The sequence below is a fragment of the Prionailurus bengalensis genome, chromosome X, assembly GCF_016509475.1.
Source record: "Prionailurus bengalensis isolate Pbe53 chromosome X, Fcat_Pben_1.1_paternal_pri, whole genome shotgun sequence".
NCBI classification, from domain to species: Eukaryota; Metazoa; Chordata; class Mammalia; order Carnivora; family Felidae; genus Prionailurus; species Prionailurus bengalensis.
This window is the reverse complement of record NC_057361.1, coordinates 128,334,345-128,358,971: the sequence shown is the minus strand read 5'-3', so window position 1 is coordinate 128,358,971 and position 24,627 is coordinate 128,334,345. Positions and strand designations below refer to the sequence as shown.

The 24,627-nt window shown below is 43.0% G+C and overlaps 3 protein-coding genes across 8 annotated transcripts in view; 2 read left to right on the top strand and 1 right to left on the bottom strand.

The window, feature by feature from the left end:
- BRCC3 (BRCA1/BRCA2-containing complex subunit 3) overlaps positions 1 to 9,726 on the bottom strand; it is a 63,702-nt gene extending 53,976 nt beyond the window's left edge. The window contains exons 1-4 of one of the 4 annotated variants that reach the window (XM_043571341.1): positions 9,529 to 9,724; positions 8,856 to 8,872; positions 8,009 to 8,063; positions 3,976 to 4,095 (exon numbers count right to left, since the gene is read on the bottom strand). In XM_043571341.1, coding sequence (XP_043427276.1) covers positions 3,976 to 4,095; positions 8,009 to 8,063; positions 8,856 to 8,872; positions 9,529 to 9,651 — 315 coding nt within the window. In that variant the 5' untranslated portion in view covers positions 9,652 to 9,724. Of the gene's footprint in view, positions 1 to 3,975; positions 4,096 to 8,008; positions 8,064 to 8,855; positions 8,873 to 9,528 lie in introns of all 4 variants that reach the window. The other 3 variants (XM_043571344.1, XM_043571342.1, XM_043571343.1) reach the window with 3 other exon arrangements.
- A 568-nt stretch (positions 9,727 to 10,294) lies between these two features.
- CMC4 (C-X9-C motif containing 4) lies at positions 10,295 to 19,640 on the top strand. Of its 3 annotated transcripts, none has more exons than XM_043569762.1 (3): positions 10,295 to 10,408; positions 16,897 to 16,964; positions 19,268 to 19,640. In XM_043569762.1, the coding sequence occupies exons 2-3, from the start codon at positions 16,907 to 16,909 to the stop codon at positions 19,414 to 19,416; spliced, it is 207 nt and encodes a 68-aa protein (XP_043425697.1). In that variant the 5' UTR covers positions 10,295 to 10,408; positions 16,897 to 16,906; the 3' UTR covers positions 19,417 to 19,640. The 3 variants fall into 3 exon arrangements, with proteins under 3 accessions (XP_043425697.1, XP_043425699.1, XP_043425698.1); XM_043569764.1 differs by lacking the exon at positions 10,295 to 10,408 and adding an exon at positions 15,596 to 15,894; XM_043569763.1 differs by lacking the exon at positions 10,295 to 10,408 and adding an exon at positions 15,886 to 15,995.
- MTCP1 (mature T cell proliferation 1) lies at positions 10,296 to 15,666 on the top strand. The gene is made up of 5 exons (XM_043569761.1): positions 10,296 to 10,408; positions 14,892 to 15,043; positions 15,161 to 15,331; positions 15,413 to 15,464; positions 15,550 to 15,666. Exons 2-4 carry the CDS (start codon positions 14,939 to 14,941, stop codon positions 15,458 to 15,460), a joined length of 324 nt encoding a protein of 107 aa, XP_043425696.1. The 5' UTR covers positions 10,296 to 10,408; positions 14,892 to 14,938; the 3' UTR covers positions 15,461 to 15,464; positions 15,550 to 15,666.
- Positions 19,641 to 24,627: the final 4,987 nt, after the last annotated feature.

The following is a 24,627-nucleotide window of genomic DNA, read 5'->3' as shown; positions in this document are numbered from 1 at the left end:
GGTATTTTCAACTTGTGGGAACAAAATTTGTGATGCTTATGGGCTCAGAAAGCATTCTGAGGTTTAAAATAAACCTAGTCCAATTTAGTATCAATAAAAGAATGAAATAAGGTCAATGCCCAGAATTTCCCAGACCTCCCGTTTAAAGCCAAAAGTATTTTTTTTTTTTTTAATAGAATCAGGGGGCACCTGGCTGGCTCCATTGGTTGACTGTCCGACTCTTGATTTTGGCTCAGGTCATCACCTCACGGTTTGGGAGTTTGAGCCCTGCGTTGGGCTCTACACCAACAGCGGGGAGCCTACTTGGGATTCTCTCTATCCCTCTCTCTTGGCCCCTCCTGCGCTCTCACTCAAAATAAATAAATAAACTTAAAAAAAAATAGAATTGGGGCACCTAGGTAGTTCAGTCAGTTAAGCATCCAACTCTTGATTTTGGCTCAGGTCATGGTCTCACAGTTTGTGAGTTCAAGCCCTGCATTGGGCTCTGGACTGACAGCATGGATGGAGCGTGCTTGGGATTCTCTCTCTCCCTGTCTTTGCCCCTCCCCTGCACCCTCACTCTCCCTCTCTCAAAAATAAATAAATAAACTTTAAAAATAGAATCAATTTGGGGCACCTGGCTGGCTCAGTCCCTAGAGCACACAACTCTTGATCTCAGGGTTGTGAGTTCAAGCCCCAAGTCAAGTGTACAGATTACTTTAAAAAGAAGTACATAAGGGGCACCTGGGTGGCTCAGTCGGTTGAGCATCCGACTTTGGCTCAGGTCATGATCTCACAGTCTGTGAGTTCGAGCCCGGCATTGGGCTCTGTGCTGACAGCTCAGAGCCTGGAGCCTGCTTCAGATTCTGTGACTCCCTCTCTCTCTGCCATTCCCGTCTCGAGCTCTGTCTCTTGCTCTCTCTCAAAAAAATAAACATTTTAAAAAATTGTTAAAAAAAATAAGTACATAAAGGGGCGCCTGGGTGGCTCAGTCGGTTGAGCATCCGACTTCGGCTCAGGTCATGATCTTGCAGTCTGAGTTCAAGCCCTGCATTGGGCTCTATGCTGACAGCTCAGAACCTGGAACCTGCTTCAGATTCTATGTCTCCCTCTGTCTCTGCCCCTCCCCTGCTTGTGCTCTGTCTCTGTCTCCCAAAAAATGAATAAACATTAAAAAATTTTTAATAAATAAATAAAGTAAATAAATAAGGAGCACCTGGGTGGCTCAGTTGGTTAAGTTCCGACTCTTGATTTTGGCTCAGGTCATGACCTTGCTGACAGCGTGGAACCTGCTTGGGAAACTCTCTCTCCCTCCCTGTGCCCTTCCCAAATTTGCGTGCATGCACTATCTCTCCCAAAAATAAATAAACCTTAAAGATATAAATAAATAAATAAAACTAGACTCTATTTGGCTTCCATTACTGTAAATAGTTACATCCTCTTAATCCAACTTACTAATGTTTGATTACTCAAATACTTATCACTGCGTTATCTGAAAAGTAGCTTATCTAAATCTTTGGAACTCATATTATCAAGGTGAGTAAATCTTCAATCCTCTCTCTAGCTCCATCATACTCACATTTTTGAAAAACAAATACAAGGTTTTAAAAACTCATTTGATTTGTCTCTGGCAGCCTGCCAGTATCAACAATAGCAATTAGGGTGGTTTCAGAGACCAAATGAACAAAGACCCCTACTTTGGTCTCCTCATGTGTCAAGAAATATACTGCAAGAGAATATTTTCCTCCTTTGTCCTAGAGACAAAAATTTCCCATAACTCTATCTGGTGCTCTAATTTGATACAAGAACTCAACTTAGAAATAAGACAACTGTCCCTTTCTGCTGCTGCTTTGCTATCTTACAAAATGCTGATTTGTTTTCCTGCAAATCACTATGTTAAAACAAAATAATCCTTTCTATACAACAAAAATCTGAGAAAGAATACTTTTTAAATATATATATTTTTATTTTTAGATGCAAAAAGAGGTTACTTAACTTCTCTAAACCCATTTTTTTCAACTGCACATTGAGGGAATTCCGCCTCCAACAGCAGTGAAGAGCACACAAGATGTTTAGTAAATTCTTAACAGAGAGTCATTGTAATGTCAATTACATTGTAATTACATTGTAATGTCAATGCATGCAGTAACATGCAACAGTGTATCCAGTCACCGCCCCCCCCCATCTTGGGAGTGTATCTCAAACTTATAATATATAAGCACAATTATAAACACTTTTATACACTTGTGTTCTGGGAGATGGAGAACAGGAGTTGGAGCCAAAGCTTGACGGGGTGAGCATGACTTATACACAGGGAGCATGAGACAAATCTATATGGTGATGGAACAAGTCGGCATTTTGACTACTGTGGTGGTCACATATATTTACACACGTGACAAAATGGCATAGAATGACACCCATTGTATCAATGTCAGTTTTCTGGTTTCCATGTTGTATTATCAATGATTTAAGATGTAGCATTTGGAGGAAACTGGGTGAAGGGTACAAAGACCTTTCTATACTATTTTTGCAACCTACCACGAATCTATAATTATTTCAAAATAGAGTTTAAAAAAAGATTGCAAAACGTATGTAAGAGATTGATACATCTGATTATATAAAAAGGCAAAAACAATTTGATTGGAGAAATATACATACATCATGAATAAGCTGAGAAAAATCAGTATCCTTACCACAAAGAGCTAATTTCCTTAACACAAGTACTGTGCCCTGGCAGCACAAAAACAAAAAGCTCTGATAACCCACAGTGTTTGTGAAGGTTCAGGGAAACAGGCACTCTCGCACACTGCTGGAGGGGAAACCCTCTAGGACTCCATCATACATGTACATGTGCATGTCTGTGAAATGCAGTGTGTGCAAGGTTACAGTGCTGCCCAGCAGGTTACAGAGAGCCTAAACGTGTGTGAGGCCAGAAAAGTCACCCGGGGCTACAATTTGCACACAACGGAATGAGGTATCTCTATATAGTGATGTAAATGATTGTCTAGATATGCTGTTATGCAATGTCATGAGCTATCATATATATATATAATATACATATGATATATCATTATGTTACCATTTATAGATAGTATATAATATATATAATATATAACATTTATTATATATAATTATATATATGTGTGTGTGTTAAATAGTTTTTTTTAAAAAAAGAAAATATTCATGTATGTTTCTGTATGCTCAGAATTTACCTGTAAGGATACATGAAAACCTGATAACCCTGGTTATGTCCAGGGACAGACCATGAGGGTACTGGGACATAGACATTGGAGAGAAATATTTACTTTTCACACGTTTTTGTACCTTTGAAAGTTTATCCTATGCATATGAACCACCTAGTTTTAAAAGTTACTTTTTAATTGACAACATAAACTTAATAAAAAAAAAACCCAATGAATTACTAAAAGCCATTGATGCAAATTTAAGTTGCTATAGCGGACATATGAAGTCCTGATCATAGGAAGAAAATTTCCCATTTGATTACTTTTGGTTATATTTAGCATGGAATATTGCATTCAGTTTTCAGCAATGCATTTTTTTTTTGAGAGGCAGCCTCAACTCCAATGAATAGAGACTAAGATAGTCAAGGGCCTGGAAATTAAATCATGGAAAACTTGGGGTGAGGGGAGGTGGGCAGAGCAGACTGGAGAGGGGCAATGGGGGAATGAAAGGAAGGAGGAGGGAACTGCCCCATAGAGATCACTGTCACAATACTTGACACTGGGATCGTCTGGCATTTAAGAGCATGAACATTAGAAATTTCTAATTTTTCCAATAAAAGCCACTCAAAAGGAAAAATGGAAAGAAATTCTGATGAAGCAAACAATTTGCTCTCACAGGTAAATATGCGAACTGGGAGAGAGTCACCAGGAAGAAAACCTGTGAAATCTCCTTAGGCAGGAGACAGAGGAGCCTGGCCTGGAAGTCCCAGCACCTGTAAAAGCACGAAAGCTTCTTAATGACCAGTAAGGATATCTCTGCCTCTGTTGAGGCTGCAGACAGCTGCTCTGGAGAAATTTCCACTCGATCCTTCCTCTTATCAGAACGTCGCAAGATGATGACAGAATGAATGTGAACAATTCTGACGGTGTCAACCTGGAGGAAAATCCATAGAAATATTTACTTCTGTCTCTGCAGTAACATGTTTCCCTGCAATTATACAATTGCATTGAATTACACGATTAGGTTAGAAATTCTATTTAGAAAACTGCAAATTTTTATAAGAGAATATGTCAAATAAAAGACATCCAACCTTGATATATGCATTTCAAAACAAAATATAAAGGCTAATATTTGAATGAAGGAAGAGCTTTATGAATGATCCAGTAATAATCATTTGATTTACAACGATGTGTGAGTTACTCTCACAGAAAAGGATACAGTCAGAGTGCAGACAATCCAAGTGTTCAAAATGCTAACAATTTGGTTAAGCAGCAAGTATCATACCAGAAACTATAATGAAGTAATGTAGTAAATCAATACAAGAGCAGAGGAATGGAGTCACTTAGATTAGAAAAAAGTCTTCACAGGCTGACAAGTGTACAATTTCCCAACTGCTCTGAGTGTAGTGTGCGTGTGTGTGCATGTGTGTGTGTGTCTATGTGCATGCATGCATATATGTGTGCGTGGGTGTGTACAGAACTTCTCTAGATGACAAATGGATATGAGTGAGATGTTTGGGAGACAAGTTGGCCAACTGGTTTAAACAGAGAACTTGAGGTGGAATGATAGTAAGGCTAAGAAAAGTTAGAGTAAAACTATACAGGGCCTCAGATACCATGATCTGCAAGATGAGCCAGAAGAATATTGTTTCAAAGAGTCTGAATGTGGGATAATGATAAAATACTAGGCTAAGTACATAGCAGACATGGAAGAAACAGATTTGAGATTCATTAAGAAGGAAGAATCCACAAGATTTGTTAGCTTATTGGCCCATGGATGGCAGAGGAAAGGAAGTTGTCAAGTTTAACTCTAAAATTTCAAGGTTGAAACTCAGTGGAACACAGAAAGCAGATCTAAGTTTAGAAAGGATCATGAAGGAAGGAAGGAAGATAAGCTGATGTAGCAGGGGAGGACGTAAACAAAGGCAAGGAACAGTGTGGGCAGAGGAAGCAGAGGAGTGAAAAGCAGAAGAATGAAATGGTTCAAGAGTTTCATGGGAAAAGATGGGTGTGACACTTGCAGATGTTGCAGGGATAAGAGTGAAATCCGGGGGCGCCTGGGTGGCTTGGCCGATTGAGCGTCGGACTTCGGCTCAGGTCATGATCTCGCGGTCCGTGAGTTCGAGCCCCGCGTCGGGCTCCGTGCTGACAGCTCAGAGCCTGGAGCCTGTTTCGGATTCTGTGTCTCCCTCTCTCTCTGCCCCTCCCCTGTTCATGCTCTGTCTCTCTCTGTCTCAAAAATAAATAAACGTTAAAAAAAAATTAAAAAAAAAAAGTGAAATCGGAAAGGAGGTTCTTTATTTTAATGTTTATTTATTCTTTGAGGGAGAGAGAGACAGAGCATGAGCGGGGAGGGGGGTGGGAGGGGGGGCAGAGAGAGAGGGTGATGCAGAATCTGAAGCAGGCTCCGGGCTCTGAGCTGTCAGTACAGAGCTTGACATGGGGCTCGAACCCACAAACTGTGAGATGATAACCTGAGCTGAAGTTGGACCCTTAACCAAGTGAGCCACCCAAGCGCCCCAAGAAACACACTTTACATGTCAGTACACAAAAAGACCAAAAATAAAAGGATGGAAAAAGATATGTCATGCCAACATCTACTAAAAAGATAAGGTCACTGAACTCATGAAGCTTAACATCTATTTGGCCAGTACAAATTGACACAGAATTCCAGATGAGGACATGGACTCTTGAAAAATAAAATTACACCATTAAGATTAGGAATGTATTTTAGTAGGAGTTGAGTCACAGGGTGACTTTTTTCTGTCTCTATAGGCTGAGAGGGTTTCAGTGCCTAGAGGAATGAGCAAATGAAGTTCAGGATGGCAAGACCAGCCAGCCCAGGAACAGATGAAAACAAAATAAGCATAAATAAAGGCAACTAAGGTCTGATAGATGTCCCTGAAAGCCACAGGTAGCTTAAGGGCTTGAGGAATCTTGTTACAGTGACAGTCACATAAGAAATAAGATATTCTAGCTTAGCTAGACTGGCCTCTATACCTTTTCAGTCTCAAAAGTTCCTTTTGCTCCTCTATCTTCATATAGAACAAAGGCCAGCAAAATATGGCTTGCCCAGCCTTCCTTGGGGAAAATCTGGCAAGGAGACTGTGGAGAGGCTAGCAAATATTCAAGCAAAGAAGCAATAAGGACCTCCAGTAAGGTAGAAATAGCTGGGATGAAGCATTGGAAACAATATAAGGGCAATTTATGGTTCTGAATGGCAACAAGGTTTCCAAACATGGCTGCACATTAGAATCACCTGGGGAGTTTTTCAAACTCCTGCTGCCTAGGTCTCACCCCCAGACCAAGGAAGTTGGCATCAGGATTTTGTAAAGGTTACAGGGTAATTCCAAGGTGCCCCCAGGCTTAGGAACTACTGTGACATGACAAATGTTGGAGGAGTGGGATTGAAGAAGACGAAGGTTCAGTTTTGAACATGTTAATTTAACATGCCTGTGTTGACCTAAACTTGAAATAAGCAGTAGGGTTCATGTATCACCGGGGGAATTATTAAGTTAATAAATGGAAAGCTAGGACTGGATATTAACAACAGCAATCAGAATGGCACAATATTTCCATGTGTCTGGGACTTGGAAAAATGCTTTCCATTTATTAACTTAATAATTCCCCCAGTGATACATGCACCCTGATGTTTACAGCAGCATTATCAACAATAGCCAAATTATGGAAAGAGCCCAAATGTCCACTGACTGACAAGTGGATAAAGAACATGTGGTGTGTACATGTATACAATGAAATATTAGTCAGTCATCAGAAGGAATGAAATCTTGCCATTTACAATGGAGAAAGATGAAGATAAGCCTCAAGATGTCATCACCTGATATAGTAGCAATGGTGAGGTGGCTAGCGAGACAGAATTGGAAACCAGACCTTGGTGTGTGTGACTGGAGAAAGTAAAGAAATAATTATGATTATAGTCTACCCTTTTAAGAAGTCTGACTATTCAGAGAAGGATATAAGAGTAGTGACTACAGGAATATGTGGGATTAAAAAGTTATTTTTCTGTTGTTTCTGAAAATGAGAGTAATTTAAGCACATTCGTATCCAAAGGGTAAAAAGCCAGATGACAGGAAAAGGTTGAAGACTCAGAAGAGAGGGTATTTGATAAGCAAGGTCTGTGAAGAATCTGTAAGAAAGGAGGCAGAGTGGTCAACATGGAAAAGTTTGGATATAGGGGTAATAAGTAGATGGAGTTGTTGCCTGATGGTCTTTATCATGTCTGTCATGTGCTTGGTAGGAAGGCATAATTGATTTTTATTGTATTTTTCAAAGGCGTTGGTTTGCAACATACTGGAAAATGAATGAAATGGCCCTATATCAGAATTAGCTTGAGAAGCATTATACCAGATTGTGAAAGCTAGGACATGTCAGAAAAGGTGAGGCGGAATTGTAGACAGGAGAAGAGTCAAGGTAGACTATCAATTATGAACTATGGATAATTTGCTTGTAAGAGAGGGGCTGCCCGAGTAGGTACTGGGATCTGGGATAAGGAGATTACAACAGTGATGTGAACCAGATCTCAAGGCAGTGTACCAGTGAGATGTCTCAAGGAGGGTGGGAGAGGGGCCAGAAAACAGGCAGACAGATGACAGCCAGGAGGAGAGCTGAGAGTGAGTACTCATCTGAATTTGCTACAAGGAGTAGAAAATTAGGTCCATTCTTAGTGAGTAGACTCTTCAGCTGATTTTACTAGAGAGAACAGTGTACCCAGCCAAAAATGTGGGCCTGCACAAACCAGATTAATCCCTGGCTGAGATCATCCATGTGAGGACAGAAATCCCTTCCCAATGGCAAGTTTCCATCATGCAAAATTCTAGCACACATACCTTTTCAGGAACTGTGCGCAATTCAGTTCCGGTATATGTAAATTTGGAGTCACTCCTTTTGGGAATAAATTAGAAAAAAAAAAGGGGAACTGAGGTTTGTAATATAAAAAGGTATTAAAGCAAAGTAACAGGTTTAGCAGTTTTTGCAATGAAAACTTGATCAGAGACAAAGGAAGAGTGGCTAAGTGTATAGTGTGTTCACTGGCAAAGCCAAACGCATAGAATCCTGGGGATTGAGGAGGTGGGCTTGCTACTGTTTGAAACTGAAATAAAGGTAACCCAAAGCTTTTGCCAAGTGACGCATTCAAGCCACTGGGCATTTCTGAGATCACTGAAGGGTGCTGTAAGGGGAAGCAGAAAGCCATTGACCATTTAAAGGAAGGAATGGGTTAATAAGGGAAAATGTCTTTTAATATTGCATATCACATGCCAGAAAGAAAATTACCTGTATTTCATTATTGTTTCAGGGGGCAGAGAATGTAAAATATATCAATCAAGGAAAAAGAAGGTAGGAGCACCGTATCAGTGAACAATTGTAAGAGTTTTCACAGGTTCAGTTATCATGTTGGTATTCCCACCCACATTTTTCACATAAGGTCATATGTATATCAACGGACAGTACTCGTACTAGGGAGTAAGGTGGAAACCAACATTCAGGGTTGGAGTGAAATTCAAAGTTATCAGTACGGGGGCTCCAGACTCATAATGGCAAGTTAAAATACAAATCGCATATGATATTGCGAAACTTGTCTTAATACAAATCGTATACAATATTGCAAAACTTGTAATGTTTCAGTTAAGAATAACATATAGGTCAAAAGGTATCAGTAAAGAAATATAATCTTACCTTGTGTCATCATTCAACTAGAGTGGGGAGAAAGCAGAAAACATTATTGATCACTAGTTTGATGTACATGGATGCAGATTATATGAAAATTGGGTCACGTGTTTCTGTAGGGAGGCATGAACAACTGGACAATTCTTATTTTTGGATTGTAAACAACTAAGCTGTATTTCCTCATCCTCTTTAGTCCCTGTGCAACACTTAAGCCAGCGGAAACCTTCGCGTCTTTGCAACCGTCTTCTGTCTGTGGTTGTCTAATACAGTTAGAAGGCTTTCCAGAAAGAAGACTGGATGCGAGAGAAGGGGTACTGATCGTGGTTGGTTGCTTTGTAATACGGTGCTGTCCTCGTTATGCTCTAATGTCTTTATGGCCTGACTTGCGGTTTTGGTCAATGGGGTGGTAAATCCAGATGTAAAGAAAAGCACAGACTAGAAGGGAAACTACAAGGCCCACCCGGAGGCTTATGCAGGTCGCTGGGGGGTTGCGGGAAGCCAAAGAAGCGTGAAGACACAAAGGAAACGGAGTCCTCACTCCGGGACCATCCGGAGGATCAGTCCAAGGATCTGAGTCCGGGGTGCCTGTGGCCCCCGCAGTCCCGGGCGCTGCCGGCACCCACCCCGGGGCCGCACTGGGACTGCTCAGCAGGGTTCCGGCCAGGCTAACTACGCTACTCACCTCCCCTATGCACAGCCCCATCACCTCCTCCTTCTCTGTGCTCAGAGCATGGTTGAGACAAACCAGGAAAGCATCCGACTCCAGATGAACCGCCTGCACCGCCTGTACCACCTGCACCGCCATCTTGGTCCGGCCGCGCTCACGTCCGCCTCGGGCCCACTCGGGCCTGGCCAACCGGGTGCTCCGGAGCGCGGGTTCCGCGGGGGCGGGGCTTGAGGAGCGCGGGCGGGGCGGGGCGGGGCGGGGTGGTGGGGGCGGGGCGCGAGGCGGGCGCGCGGAGGCGGGGCTCGGGGCGCGGGGGCCGGGCGGGGCCGGCCCGGCGGCACCTGGGAGACGCCCGCGCCGGTCGGGGCGGGCGTGGCCGTCGGGCGGAGGGCGGTAGCCGGCCGCGGTCGGGGCGTCAGGCCGGGTGGCGGGGTCGGCAGGGAGGCGGCGCTCGAGGGCCGCGGGCGGACGTGGTCTGTGAGCGGCGCCCGGGCGGCCGGGCCGGCGCCTGTCGAGCGCCCGCGCCCATTTTGCCCGCCCGCCGAAGAGAGCCGTACGCGGCCTACACGCTCCGGGGACAGCCCTTTAAGGCGGCCTCGCCGCGCGCGCCGGCCTCCTAAGTCCGGGGGACGCTCGGTTGAAATTGGGTCCTAAGACAGTTCAGGTTTTATTTTATTTCGGTTTGCTTCCAAGTTACGGCCCCGAATCTCGTACAACTCTCCCCGGAGCACTTCCGGTTGCCGGCCCTCGCCTCCTAACTTCGGTTCGGGTGACCTCGGCCCGCCCCAGGCTCACGTCCCGATCCTGCCTTGAGTGGCCCAGGGCGGGGGACCTGGAAGTTTTAGCCTCGCGGCTCCTGAGGCGGATTAAGTAGCCCAAGAAACATTATATTCATGTGAGTAACCTCTTCCAGAAACAGTGCTATACTGTATCGGAAAAAGTATCACTCTGAAGCTTGGCTTTTAGGTACCTGCTTGTTTGATACAGGGACGGGAATGGGGGACGTGAGCTTTCACCGAAGGTCGGATGTATCGCAGCCCATATCCACACTACAAGTGTCCTCAGCTCTCTCCTTGTCCTGATGATATCAGATATGGTGAAACTGTACGTAAAAGTCCTTTTCTTTTCAGGAATGGCAAGCGTGCCACGGGTAAAAGTACAGATCTTTCCACTCCCAAGCTTAGGAATGACACGTGGATGTGAGGAACCATCCTAAAGCAAAGGAAAATCTATGCCTTGCCGCCTCCACAGACCATCAGTGTTTATGTTTCTTTGATCTGCTTCTCGATTCCCTGTGTAGTGTTGAAGCCAGGCAGACATGGCAGTACTGGAAAGGGAACATTCCCAACGTTCCACTTGAAGAGGTGTTGATGCTTTGCTCTTTTCTCCGAAGTCAGTTCCAACCCAACTCTCCCCACCACAGATAGGGCCCACATCCACTGGGATTATCTGTCACATATATGCCACCAACCTCCATTTTGACCTAATGCTTAAGGTTCACATGGCACCTGTGTCCATGATTCATTCTGATACTCATGAATATGGGACAAAACTTCAAGTGTGCGATTACATTGAACCGATCTACATTTTTTCTCTAAAGTGTCAAGTTTGCACCATATATTATTTCCAGATACTGTTCATGGCAAATATGCCCTGCTGTAATAGGACAAGGATGGCCATTCTTCTCATTATTATGTCCAGCAATGGAATATTCTGACTTTATAAAGTACCTTTAGATACCTTCAAGACAAAAAACACCCCTTTGTCGTTGCTCTCAGTTACTCCCAAATTCGAGAATGATATTCTCTGACTTTCATAATAGTCGCCGCTGCATTGCACATTTTTAAATCTTTAATTGCAGTAGAAAAAAAACTTAACATTTACAGCAAACTTATGTCCTAGACACTCTACTAAGCCTTGATATACCTTTATATGGAAACTGCCCCAATTAGAATCAGAGTCCACAACTTCCTATATATATATATATATATATATATATATAATATATATAATATGTATATATATATATATATATACATATAAAACATACAAAAAGTGGTAAATAACTGCTGACGATGATGATCAATACATTCTTTGTTTCTCATTTTACACCTCAAAAAACCGAACTCTAGACAGGTTAATTTGTCTAGTCACAAAGCTAGTCACTGATAAAATCAGGATTCATACCCAGGCCAGACTAACTCTAGTGAACACGTTCTGAGTAACTGCACCCATTGTAATTAAATCAGGTGATTAATTCACTTCAAGTAAAGTGTCTTCAAGTAATTAATACTTAAAAATTGTCCAAACACCTGTAAATTGAATTATACTCCTTACGAAAGCCCTCCTATATTATATATCATCCATTCAAAACATAACTTACGAAATGCCATACTAGTAAATAGTCCATGTAGGCCACTATGGTCTCTGACCATAATACAACGTGACCCCCATGGGGACGATCTGTATTAGTACCTTAAAAGATGATAAACCTAATATAAGCACTGTTTGAATCCATTTCAGTTTGCACATGGTAGTATTCCTTGGAGTTGAGGGAAACAAGTTTATGTTCTGTGTATTACATTGCACTGTGTACCTCAGTTTATCTTGAGTATTTAAGAGATTCATAGTAGTTTAAGGAGTTCTGAAGTTTGTGAACAAGGTTCATGTGCAGAAAAATGTTCTCTAGTCAAATAAATTCGGGAAATGGTAAACAGAATAAAGCCACCTTACTGTGTAACTTGCCACAGCTTTTACGACTATAGATTCCCAAACTTATTTGACCAAAGAGACAGGTAGGGACAAGTGTTCCAGGAATGATATTTTAGAGAAATGGTGCTCAATTCCTACAAACTGGTATTTTGTGGTCTTTGATCTCACGCTTTCCCAGGCACTTTCTGCTTCGGTAAGGATGTTGTGCTTTGAGCTCACATGGCAGCTTCTCAGTCCCTTGGCCACTGCCCTTGCCTTTCACTGGGCCTTCATGCTGTGTCTAACTGGTAGCACACACAAGTCCAGGGTCATGTGCTGGGGTTTGTTCCCAGGCTCATGCTGCTGATGCCCAGCATGTTGGTCTTTAGGTCACAGCAGCACATCACACTGCCTTTCTTCTGAGAATATTTTGTAGTGACTCATGGGCCTCTTTGTAGTGATTCATAGTAACTCACACTATCATCTCCAATTTGTTTGCCCTCTATACCACTGGTATCATTCCCTTTTAATGTCAGCATAACCACTAAGATTTCACTCTTCATCCAAGACAAATTTAAATGTCAGGATATTGATGGTTGTCTGTGAGTCAATCTGTGAACTTGAAACGATACTGAAACCCTTAACACTTGGTTTCTATTTTTTATTAAATGGCCACACTTCTTTTGTACTCAAAATCCAGACATTAATATACTTTATTTTAACATTCGTATTTACTTGGTTTTTGTTTATATCTCTCTTTTCCAAAAGCCCTTGGGAAGAGGAGAGGGAGAATGATTGTGTCTACTAAATGGAAAAAAAAATAGCTTTCAAAAAATATGTAGTCATATAGTACACCTAGAGAATCAATCTCTACTCTTGTGTATGTGATATTTATCCATTTCCCTTGTCAGCATATATGTCCATCTACTCACAAGGACACTGACTAGTATTTGAGACTTGGGGTGCTCATAGTGTATCATTCCTGTGAATCGAAGAGCTTATAATATGGTCTTTGAAGGGAGACAAGACTTGTGAAATAAGCAAAGCAAATGTGCAAGGCAATTTAAATTAGAGGCCAAAATATGAGTAAGAGCTTAGACATAAATGCTGCAGTGGTCCCAAAAGGCATACAGAAAATGGCCTGTGGAAGCATTTTAGGCAAGGAGAAAGCAAGAGCAAACCTTTGGAGCTAGTAATGAGCCTAGTATTTAGGGGAAAATTAGTCTCAAATACAGTGGTAGTGGTGCTTCCTAGAATTGGTGACAGATAGGATGTAGCAACTGAACAAGATGAAGTCCAAGATAACTGAGAGAAACTGGGATTTGGCGAAGGGGAAGGGGTTCCACTTTAGGTGAGTTTGGAAGGAGAGAGGCCTAGAAGGTTAGGATGGGCTCAGAGTCACCTCCATTCAGGATACAATGGCTGAAGCAACCATAATGCTCTGAAATTAACCACCGAGATAAGACCATTTCCTAACTCTATAAAAGATATTTTCTACTTTTAGGGATGGTGAACTAACAGTTGTTAAGGGGGGGAAAAATCAGACTCAGATTGTTGTCCTTGAAAAGAGGATTTGGTTTAGTTCAGTTAGTTCTTTCTAGCTTTTTCCTGGGCTGCATCATCCTCTGTTCTGGCATTTCATTTGCTGTGGACAGTCTCAGTTTAATGGCTTAACAACCTCCAAAGGTGTGTGGCAGCTCCTCTTCTACCTAAAGGCCACCCAAGGGGAACAGGAGGCCTTTGTTTTGTGGGGGCAGATCCCCCAATGCTGTATCTGTGCTGTCAGAGGTAGAAATACAGTGAAATTGTGCCGTGACAGTAGAAGCCAGGTACAAAGAGATCCTTATGGGGTTAGAGCCTAATCTGTGTGATGGAAGGATTTTGCCCAGTACCTTTGCTTCCTTTACACCAAAGAGCAGAGGGGTTTTTCTGGCCCTCTGACTTGGGAAATCAGAATTTAAACGCACACCTCTATGGAGAAATGGGCTCCTGTGACATCCTGAAGCATTATTAAAATGAAACAAGGACCTAGATGGATAACTATCATTTGCTCTCAGCCTCAAATCACCATGATCGCCAAGGTGTTTTGCAGCTTTAGAATTCCATGAAGCTATCTTAAATATTTTCCCTAACATGAAAACCCCCTTCTGGAAATGCCCAACTGGCATAAGTAACCTTTCTAAGTAAGCTGACAAATAGGTCGTTTGTCTTAAAAAAAACTTTTAATTTCAATTTAGCAACGCACATAATTCAGCCTTCACAATCTTTTAAAAATGGAGCTGTTTGGAAGGGACTTTTACCTGGGAGATACGGCACACCCAGGTCCGTTGTTATACTGCTTTCTTGCCCAATTGAGTGCCCTTAGCACCCTGCTGTGCACACTCCGTTGCTAACCACACTTGGTCAGATGCTGCTTTGTAAATGCAAAGATTGGGAGACCACTGCCTGGCTTCCTGAGGAGCTGCGTGCTTTGCAGTCAACAGTTAGCATTACCCAAGACACTGCTGAGCGTCACTTCAGTGTCCTGCAGGCAGCTTCAGATGGCCTCGGCTCTGTTTAGGCTGTGCAAGTAGACGTGTATGAGTTTTGGTTCTGGTTGATGTTGCTAGTACCGGGTCACCTTGCTCACTGGCGAGTTCATTCAAACCCAAAAAGTCACACCTGTGTCCTGTGCGCGGGTGCTGCAGGCTTAGGTGGAGAAAAGCAGGGCTAGAATTGGAACCCAAAGCCCAGAATGGCAGGAGAGGATGCAGGGGCTCCACCCGATCACCTCTGGGTTCACCAAGAGGGTATCTACCGCGACGAATACCAGCGCACGTGGGTGGCCGTCGTGGAAGAGGTAAGTGTTTGTATTTTGCTTATTTTTTATCGATTTTGCTTTGAAGCAACTTGGTTTCTAGCCAGTCTCAGTATCCTGAAACCTTTGCTTTTATTTTTGATCATTTTTTTCCATTAGGAGACGAGTTTCCTAAGGGCACGAGTCCAGCAAGTTCAGGTTCCCTTAGGTGACGCAGCTAGGCCGAGTCACCTTCTTACCTCCCAGCTACCTCTCATGTGGCAACTCTACCCTGAGGAGCGCTACATGGATAACAACTCTCGCTTGTGGCAGATCCAGCATCATTTAATGGTACCCATGTTGCTTAATCATTTTCCATTGTACTGGGGCTCTTACAACGGAGTACTCTATAAACTTTTCTTTTTCTGACAGGTCAGGGGAGTACAGGAGCTGTTGCTTAAGCTTTTGCCTGATGATTAACCTGGTATGTATTTCTATTTATCCCCCGTTCTCCCTTCTTTTTCACTCTCTTTGGCTGTGGTGATTTTAATGATCTATTTTTTTTCCAGGTGCTGGGATTCTAGGAAGATATGCTCCTCTGTTCTGTTCAGTACATGGCAATCACTTCATCCACCACTGCAGTGCACCCACCTGTGGGCCTGGGGGGAGGGAGTGGGTTGAACAACTGCTCAAGAACGCAGAAGCGTAGGAAGGGTCATGACCAACAGCACAAGTGGAACTGCAGAGAGGGGGTTACACAGGCAGAAAGCAAGTCAACAAAAGCACTTAGTCAGGACACGTAACTTGAAGTCGACTCCTTTGGAAATTGCCATGGAACCTTTCATGGACATCATCAGCTGGAACTGGGATCTGATGAGTCCCACAAAAGTCAGCACCTGACCGCCAAGGACTTGGTACTGATTTAGAGAGAAGAGAGCAGCTGCTAGCAGCATCAACATCTATTTGTCGCTTATTTGCCCTGCAGCAATTCACCTGCCTTTCCTTCTCCCGTCCTGTAAATATCCGAGGTTTTGCTCCGGTGTTTCCCATCCCAGTACTGACCTAACTTGGATCTACTGAGAATTTAGGGGGCTCTGAAACAAAAGGAGGTCGTTTCAATTAATGAAATTAGCTACCAAGGCTCCTGGGCCTTTTTCCTTTCTGCAGTTGTGCCTTCAAATTATTAGAAGTTGCCGATCAAAATCATGGGCACTTAAATTTGTTCTCTGGTTATAGATATTTTAAATAAGTTGGTTTCTGTAAGAGCTCCAAAAAATATTTTAGCTGCTTACCTAGCACCTTTCTCAGGAAGTATTAATAGCACCAAATATTGCTGATTCCTAGGAAAGCATTTACTACCTGATAATTTCCTGAGTTAAAGTAGTCATAACTGTTTATGTACATTAAAAGTAAGGTTTTTACTTTTTACATCTTGGGAATCACGGCTACCATGTATTGAGTCCTTACTGCCTTCCTTCCAGGCACTATTGTGTGTACTTTATGTATTTTATCACACTTAGTCCTTCCATTAATGCTTGGAGTTGGGTAGGAATGGTCCCCAATTTACACATGAATTATACGGAAAAATTGCAAGGAGTTTAATGACTTACCAAGAGTGGTTCTGTGAATGATAGATCTGAGCAGTGGGCTCCTCTAGCCCAAATTGGTTTACAGTATTCAAGATGAGTTGATTGAATTCAAGGGTTCTTTTTTCATGTAAAGCTACTCATAGCTTCCAAATTGAATGAAATGGATATTATAAAAATACACTTGATTCATCCTATGAATGGGAAGAGTATTTTTTAGTGCAAATGTTTTCTAGCATACCTAGTTGTCTCAGAAGAAAATTCCATCTATAAGGGCTTTAAAGTCTTTATGGATAAAAGACAAAATAAAAATCATTTTTCTTATTTTAGTTTTCTGGATATGCCGCAGAAGGATCCGTGCCAGAAACAAGCCTGTGAAATACAGAAATGTTTACAAGGTAGTATGTGAAATGCTTTTTTATATTTTTCCACTTTACCTGTGAATTAACTACAAGAGACCAATTTTTCTTTTTATTAGCAGACAATATTAACTCCTCTCAAATGTAATATTTCTGTAATTATCCTGAAGATTTTCCTCATTGTATCATCAAAGATGCAGAAAATAAAAAGTGATGTGATATAAGCTTGCTGTTTGCAATCCTGGTTGTACATTAGAATCACCTGAAGAGCTTTAAAAACTTGCCTAGAACAATTAAATCGAACTTCCTGAGGATGGGTTCTGGGCAGGAATCAGTCTAAAAAGCTAACCAGGTTATTTTAATGTACAGCCAGAGTTGAGAGTTACTAAGCTGAGCAAAGTCCTTTTTTTATGTTTGTTTGTTTATTTTGAGAGAAAGAGCGAGCATAAGCTGGGGGAGGGTCAGAGAGAATCCCAAGCAGGCTCCGTGCTGTCAGTGCAGAGCCCGACACAGGGGCTTGAACTCATGAACCACGAGATCATGACCTGAGCCAGAATCAAGAGTCAGACGCTTAACCAACTGAGCAACCCAGGTTCCTCAAGCAAAGTCCTTTTTTAAAAAGACTAGTTGTAAATGTGTTGGTTATACTTCATTGTGGCTGACAACTCACTTTTTAAAAGCAATCAGGTTGGAAGTGGGGGTTGAAAAAAACAACTGGAATTTAGGCTGCTGAAGTTAGCAACTAAGTCTTAAAGGTAAAAGCAAATTTCAAGTAAAGTATATTTGATGTGATTTGTCCACTTGGTTTTCTCCCCCAACCTGGTTTTAATTTGGCCAAAAAGTTTGGCCAAATGCTAGAAGATTTTTTTTTTTAATCAGCAAATGATTATTGGCAGAAGAACAGATAGAAAAAGCTACAAGGTTTTTTGAATTTCAAAACTGACACTTTTGATAATTTTTCCCATTATTTAACTAATGGAGATGGATGCCTATGAAAATATAGAAGGGCCAGAAGGAAACATGTTACAAATTTACCCAGAGATTCACCACTAAAGAAAACTCTTGTTTGTTTATTTCCTTTGACTCTTACCTTTCATTCTTGGACTCTTCGTTTTATGATGTAAGCAATATTTCATAAGTCTTTTTAATGTTTATTTACTTTTGAGAGAGGGTCAGAGAGAGAGAGGGGGACACAGAATCCAAAGCAGGCTGCAGGCTCTGAGCTGTCAGCACAGAGCCCGATGCAGGGCTCAAATCCATGAACTGCGAAATCATGACCTGAGCCGAAGTAGGGTGCTCAAATGACGGAGCCACCCAGGCGCCCCCATAAATATCTTTTAATCTAAAATATTAATGTATAATGATAATGCTACTTTATTCATTCTCTTCACTTCCTCCAAACTTAAGAAAAGTAAAAACTGGTTTTCACAATACCTTCTCCCAAATAAATTCTTACCTTATTTGAATTAGCAACCTATGGCTAAGAACAAGAATCAAGGTAAAGACACTCCCTTGCTACAGTGTGGGAGGAGTGAGGGTGGAAGGGCTAAGAGTTAGCATTAAGCACAGCCATAAGGATTTTAAACATATTAAGTCATTTAATCCTTTCATCCATGAGGTAGATGCTATTATTGACCCCCATTTTATAGATGGGGAAATTGACACAGAAGTTATATAACTTGTCCAGGGTCACACTACTATAAGGGGCACAGTGAGGATTTGAACCTCTTTGGTCTGGCTCTAAGCCTGGACTCAACCACTCAGCATGAATTGTTTTCTTTTTTTAATCCTGGACTAACTCCCATGCACCCCATTTTAGCAGCAGAGGATTCAGATCAAGTGCAGCTGACCTAGAACCTTTAGGTCAAGTTCTCCTTGACTTAGGGTCTACGTATAGTAGGGGTCTTCACATATTTTCTGTAAAGGGCCAAACAGTAAATATTTTAGGCTTTGCAGGCCAGAAGGTCTTTGTTGTATAGGGTGTGGGTGGGTACGTGGGGTGGGTTTACAACCCTTGAAAAGCGTAAGAACCATTCTGAGCTTGCGGAGATTCTGCAGCTGCCCGTGTTCTAGAAGAGGGCACATAGACTATTAAATCAATTTTAAAGAAAAGGAAATGATATATAAAGTTCCTTCAACCACTTTGTAAATCGTGCTTTTATTTGTAATTAGCCTGTTGATTGGTCTCTACATCAGAAAGAATTAAGTGGACCTGGGTACATCCTCTTTCTTCCACGTCTGGAGATACAAGAAAGTTAAAAGGAGTGGGAGGCACTGATCTGAACCTCCCCGGGCCTTAGCTCTGTGAGATCATGACTAGGGTCTGCGTGTCTGTTTTGCAGCCAACAACTACATGGAATCTAAGTGTCAGGCTGTCATCCAAGAACTGCGGAAGTGTTGTGCTCGATATCCTAAGGGAAGATCTCTCGTCTGTTCGGGATTTGAAAACGAGGAGGAAGAAAAGCTGACACTGAAGCCTACAGCAAAGTAGAGTTCTGCTGACAAGTGAAATGCTGCACCATGTTTCCACCAAGCAAGTTGTATTTGTCTTCCTGATTCTTCAGGCCAGGTAGCAGCAAATACCAAATGAAAAAGTCAACTATAAAAGTTAATGAATATGCCATCTATGCAGAATGGATAGAAATATAAATATATTAAATACGTAGAATGTAATAAAACCGAGCTGCTAAAATAAACCTGTGAAGTGAAAAAGTGTGATTTAGTACTTGTGATATTGTGACTTATAAGAAATATATATTTGGTCTTTGTCTCCTTTCCTGGCACAGAGCTCCTAAAACCCTTGGAATTTCCTAAGTGATAAGAGTGATAAAGGTGTCTTGTCACATTAATGAGGTCACTTTTGGAAAGCCCCTGAGTAACCTATGGATGGGGTCTGGTGGCCAGGGGAACCAACTGTGTGATTCAAGGGTTGGAACTCTCAACCCCCCAGTCCCCCCACCTTTCGGGAGGGGAGAGGGGCTGCAGGTTGAATCAATCGCCAATGGCCTATGTAATGAAGCCTCTTTAAAAACCCCAAGGGACTGGGTTTGGACAGGCACTCCTCTGCATGGGACCCTGCCCTATGTACCTCGCCATCTGGCTGTTCATCTGTATCCTTTATAATAAGCTGGTAAATGTTTTTTTTGTTTTTTTTTTTTAATTTTTTTTTTCAACGTTTATTTATTTTTGGGACAGAGAGAGACAGAGCATGAACGGGGGAGGGGCAGAGAGAGAGGGAGACACAGAATCGGAAACAGGCTCCAGGCTCTGAGCCATCAGCCCAGAGCCCGACGCGGGGCTCGAACTCACGGACCGCGAGATCGTGACCTGGCTGAAGTCGGACGCTTAACCGACTGCGCCACCCAGGCGCCCCATGCTGGTAAATGTTTAAGTAAATGTTTTTTTCTGAGTTCTGTGAGCTACTCTAGCAAATGAATCAAACCCAAGGCGAATGTCATTGGGAAGCTGACATTTATAGCCAGTGAGTGAGAAGCACAGGTGACAATCTGCACTTGACAGGTGTCTGAATTGGGGGCACTCTTGTTGGACTGAGCCCTTAACCTGTGGGATCTGACACTGATTCCAGGTAGATAGGGTCATAACTGAATCTGTAGGCTATCTAGTCAGTGTCTGCTGAGAATTGGAGAATCGTTTGGTGGTGTTGGAAGAAACACGTAAGAGTACTAAATGTATTAAGGCTATAAACATAGGTGTTAATGCATTCTCTTTAGCATTTTTCAGACTACTGGTTCCATTCCTAAAATTAGTCCTGTGCTAGGTGGGAAGACGCCCCTGCCGTGCCACAATTGTGATACCTTCCACACAATGCAGGCGAAATTCAAAGATGTCTCTAACCCAACTCCGTACCTGCTGCATTTCCAGTAATTCCGAGCAAAGTACCCTTTAGCATGCCAGTAAGAGCATTTCCTTCCACTTTTACATCGCCACCACAGGGCCTAGCAAGAAGACACTTAATATTTGTTCAGTGACTGGTAGGAAAGGCCTAGAAATGACTCTTATAATGGTTAATGACCCCTAATTTATCATGAGAAAACGGGAACAAATGCTTCATTGGAAGTCAGGTAGCAACAGAATTCTTAGATGGTTTATCTACTCTTTATATCTTTATAATCAAAACATTACAGCAGCTCCTGATGATGGTAATACAAGGCTGCTGAAGGAAGCCTGTTGACAGTTGTCAGCGGCTTCATGTAGTGGTACTGGAGTGACAGTAGCAAACAGGCCATTGCCTTTCCTCAAACAGATGCTAGAACCACCATCATTCCACCCTGCCTCCCCGCCAACCAAAGAAAAAGATGACTGTCTAAGCAGGAGCAGAAACAGATCCTGCTATGTGCCTGTCTCAGGCCCTTCAGACTGCTTGTAACGAAATGCCACAGATGAGGTGGCTTATGAACAACAGACATGTATTCCTCACAGCTCTGGAGGCTGCAAGTCCAGGATCAAGGCCCCGGCAGATTCAGTGTCTGGTGAGAACCTCCTTCCTGGTTCACAGACGGCCATCTTGCTGTGAATGGACTAAGATAAGGCAGTCCCCGATACTCAAATACCATTATCATTTGAGACCAACTGTTCTTTTAAAGCAGCATCCCCTAAAGTGTTTCTAGGAATTGCTATAAGACAAGGGGGGAAAAGATTTCCATGGCAGATAAGTTTGGAGAATGCCAGGTTGGACATAAGGGAGCAGGTGTCTTTCCTGTAAGACTTCAAAGCTTTTAAAATGCTACCGTAAATTATGATCCTTTGGAAAGGACTACTGTATGCAGTACTTGCCACAGTGTGCCCAGCGAACCCATTTTGCAGACAGCACCTCTGAGGGTGAACGTTCTCCAGAGAGACGTGGAGCAATGCTGCCTTAGAGATGTTTGATCCACAGACCAAGGTGACGGTGCTACGTTCTCGTGAAATCATTTAAGTGAACTCTTGTGTTAAGACTGAAACAATTTAATAAAACATTTACAACTATGTTTACATCATATAAAAATATAAATTACATTTAAAATTATAAGGTGATAGTGGTACTAGGATTTACATTAGGAACCACTACATGACTGTGCTTTATTAAAAACACTATTTTAATTGAGTTAACTACTCAAGTTTCACACTGTTTTAAATTTTTTTCTTCTAGGGTATACTACTTTATTTAGGCCTTTTAAAGCCTCAAATCCATTGTTCCTTCCTATCTGTAAAATCAGTCCTGTCTCAGTTGAACTTAACATCTATTGGCAGACATTAATTTAAATCTGATTCTTCTCAGCTATCATGGCACACAGAAAAATAAAATAGCCACTAATAAAATAGAGAAGTTGAACATTCATCCAGTGTTTTTATGTGTTAGGGACCATGGTTAGTGCTGAATGTCAGTCTCCAGGGAGGAACTGGGACGGTGAGAACCATGGTCTCCTCCCTTGTAGCCTCTAAGTGGGCTGGCGGTGCCAAGGTGAATCACTTGGTTAACTTTCCACTGGAAAGTCAGTCTTCCCCCTTATAATGGGTACGTCATTTGTGGGGTGATATGTTGGGCCATATCCCACTACTTTTCACCCAAGAACTTCAGCACCCATTGATGACAGAAGCTCCTGATCTACCATTATGTGACAACTCCCCTCCCTGCATTCACTCCCCACAACTCCTAACCATTTAATAAACTGTAATATCACACTTGTGTTCGGTATCCAGAAGGCCTCGGGTTATATGGCACTTAATTTAAAAGGCTTTAAAGGTCTGTTAAGTAGTCACTTAACAGCAGAGCTCTAACTTTTTTAGCACCAGGTTCCAACTCTGTGCTTCAGTGCTTGTCAACCTCGGCTGCTCTTGAGAAACCCATGAGGTGTGTCCAAAAGTCAGGCTGCCCCGAGGAACCCGACCGGTGAAATCAGTACTTTGTAACATTCCACTGCTCTCAATAATCCTAATAGTACTTCTTACCCTTTTAAATTCAGAAAGGTAGACAGTTGAGGTGAGTCAATAAGGTGAGTCGACTGTTTTTAACGTGAAAAGAGTGGAACACTATCAAGTGTGTTTAGAAAAATAGTGCCCTTAAAGTTCATGATTCCTTAAGAAGTAAACATCACAGAACATATGATTTCTGGGAAATCAGTTTCAGGATAGGATATATATTTTCTGCCCAATTCCCCAAGAGATCACACTAACCTTGTATAAGTGATTAAGAAGGCCCCAATCCCTGGACTTCATGACAAAGCAACCATGTGGATATGTTGGTGGAAGGAGCAGAGAGGGCAGCAGTCTAACTTTGCCTTCGTGGAGTTTCCCTCAGGGAAGAAACTGAGAGCATCACGAAGCATTAGTGATTTCAAGAAATTTCAAATCCATCTCTATATCATTTTTGTCAAGTCGAGATTTATCGTATTTTCTAAAACTATAGAAAAGTAGAGTTTTCAAATAAGAGCCCAGCCACTGGCCGTGCCCATCTTGCTGCCGAGTGTCAAAGGATGATAGAACATTCTTACAGTAGTTAACTATACAGTAGCCACATTTTGAAACCCGAAGCACCCAACCCATCAGTATGTTAGCCAGAGTTCCTAGAGTTCCGAAAGGTTTGTTCCTTCTAGGATACTGTTCTGCAACTTCATTAATGTCCTGTCTTCTGCCAGCATCCATGAGACAGTAACTGACCAAGTCCAGTAAGGGGCACTCTGACTGAGGGAGGGGAGGGGAGGGGAGGGGAGGGGAGGAGAACCAAGACTCCCGGAGTTTGATAAATGTCCTGAAACTCAGTGGTGAGAGACTGGGAGCAAACGTGAAGTCCACACAGGCAGCGGGAAGAAAACGTACCTTAAGATGATGACACTAATGATAACCGGGCTGCTCAGCAATGACGCGGCACCTCAGCGGGACTGAAAACACGAGTTGTTTTTGAGGCTGAGCGGCAGCAGCCCTAAACTGAAAGCGACCCCGGACCCCTTTCCCCTCTCCTCTGACACCAGGGCGAACTTCAGGGAGAAGGAACTCAGACATTAGAGCTCTGCTCTTATCAGGCCCACGTCCCCATCCTACCTAGTCCCATCGCGGGAGGGACTGTGGGTCAGAGGGTGGCCCGGAGTGCAAGGACGCCGGGAGGAGCCAAGGTGACTCGGGAGGGGACAGAAAGGGCGCGGTGGGATGCACGGGGCCGAGGGGCAAAGGGGAGAAAAACCTCACGAGTGTTCGGGCCACCGGGTAGGGCAGGCCCAAATGTGCTGTTACCACACGCCTGCCAGCAGGGGGCGCCAAAACCCCGGCCACGCTGCATACCTCTGTCGGTCAAGGAAAAACCGGTCTCTTCCTCCACCACTAAAAAGGAAGCCCAACACGTTATTGCACCCGGGGTACTGGAGAAAAGCGTGCCTCGCTAAACAGGCCTCGGTAATCAAATGAAAATAGTTGCCGGCTCCTCGTAGCTCGGTTTTGCACGAAGGGCTGGCAGCTGTTCTTTGGGGGGAAATCTTACCTCCCACTTCACCATCTTCAAGCAATGCCGCTGGCAACAGGGCCTCCAAGTAGAGACTCCACAAATGCGCGCACCCAGTCCTCCCCCACAGGCCCCAGAGCACAGCCACAAGCGGTGGGCAGAGCTCAGGCTCATTCTCACCGCGGCAGCGGGAGGCCGACCTGCAACACTGACCTTCACCGCGCACCTTACGGCCCCAGAAGCAGCCAGCTGGGAATAAACTTCAGGAGA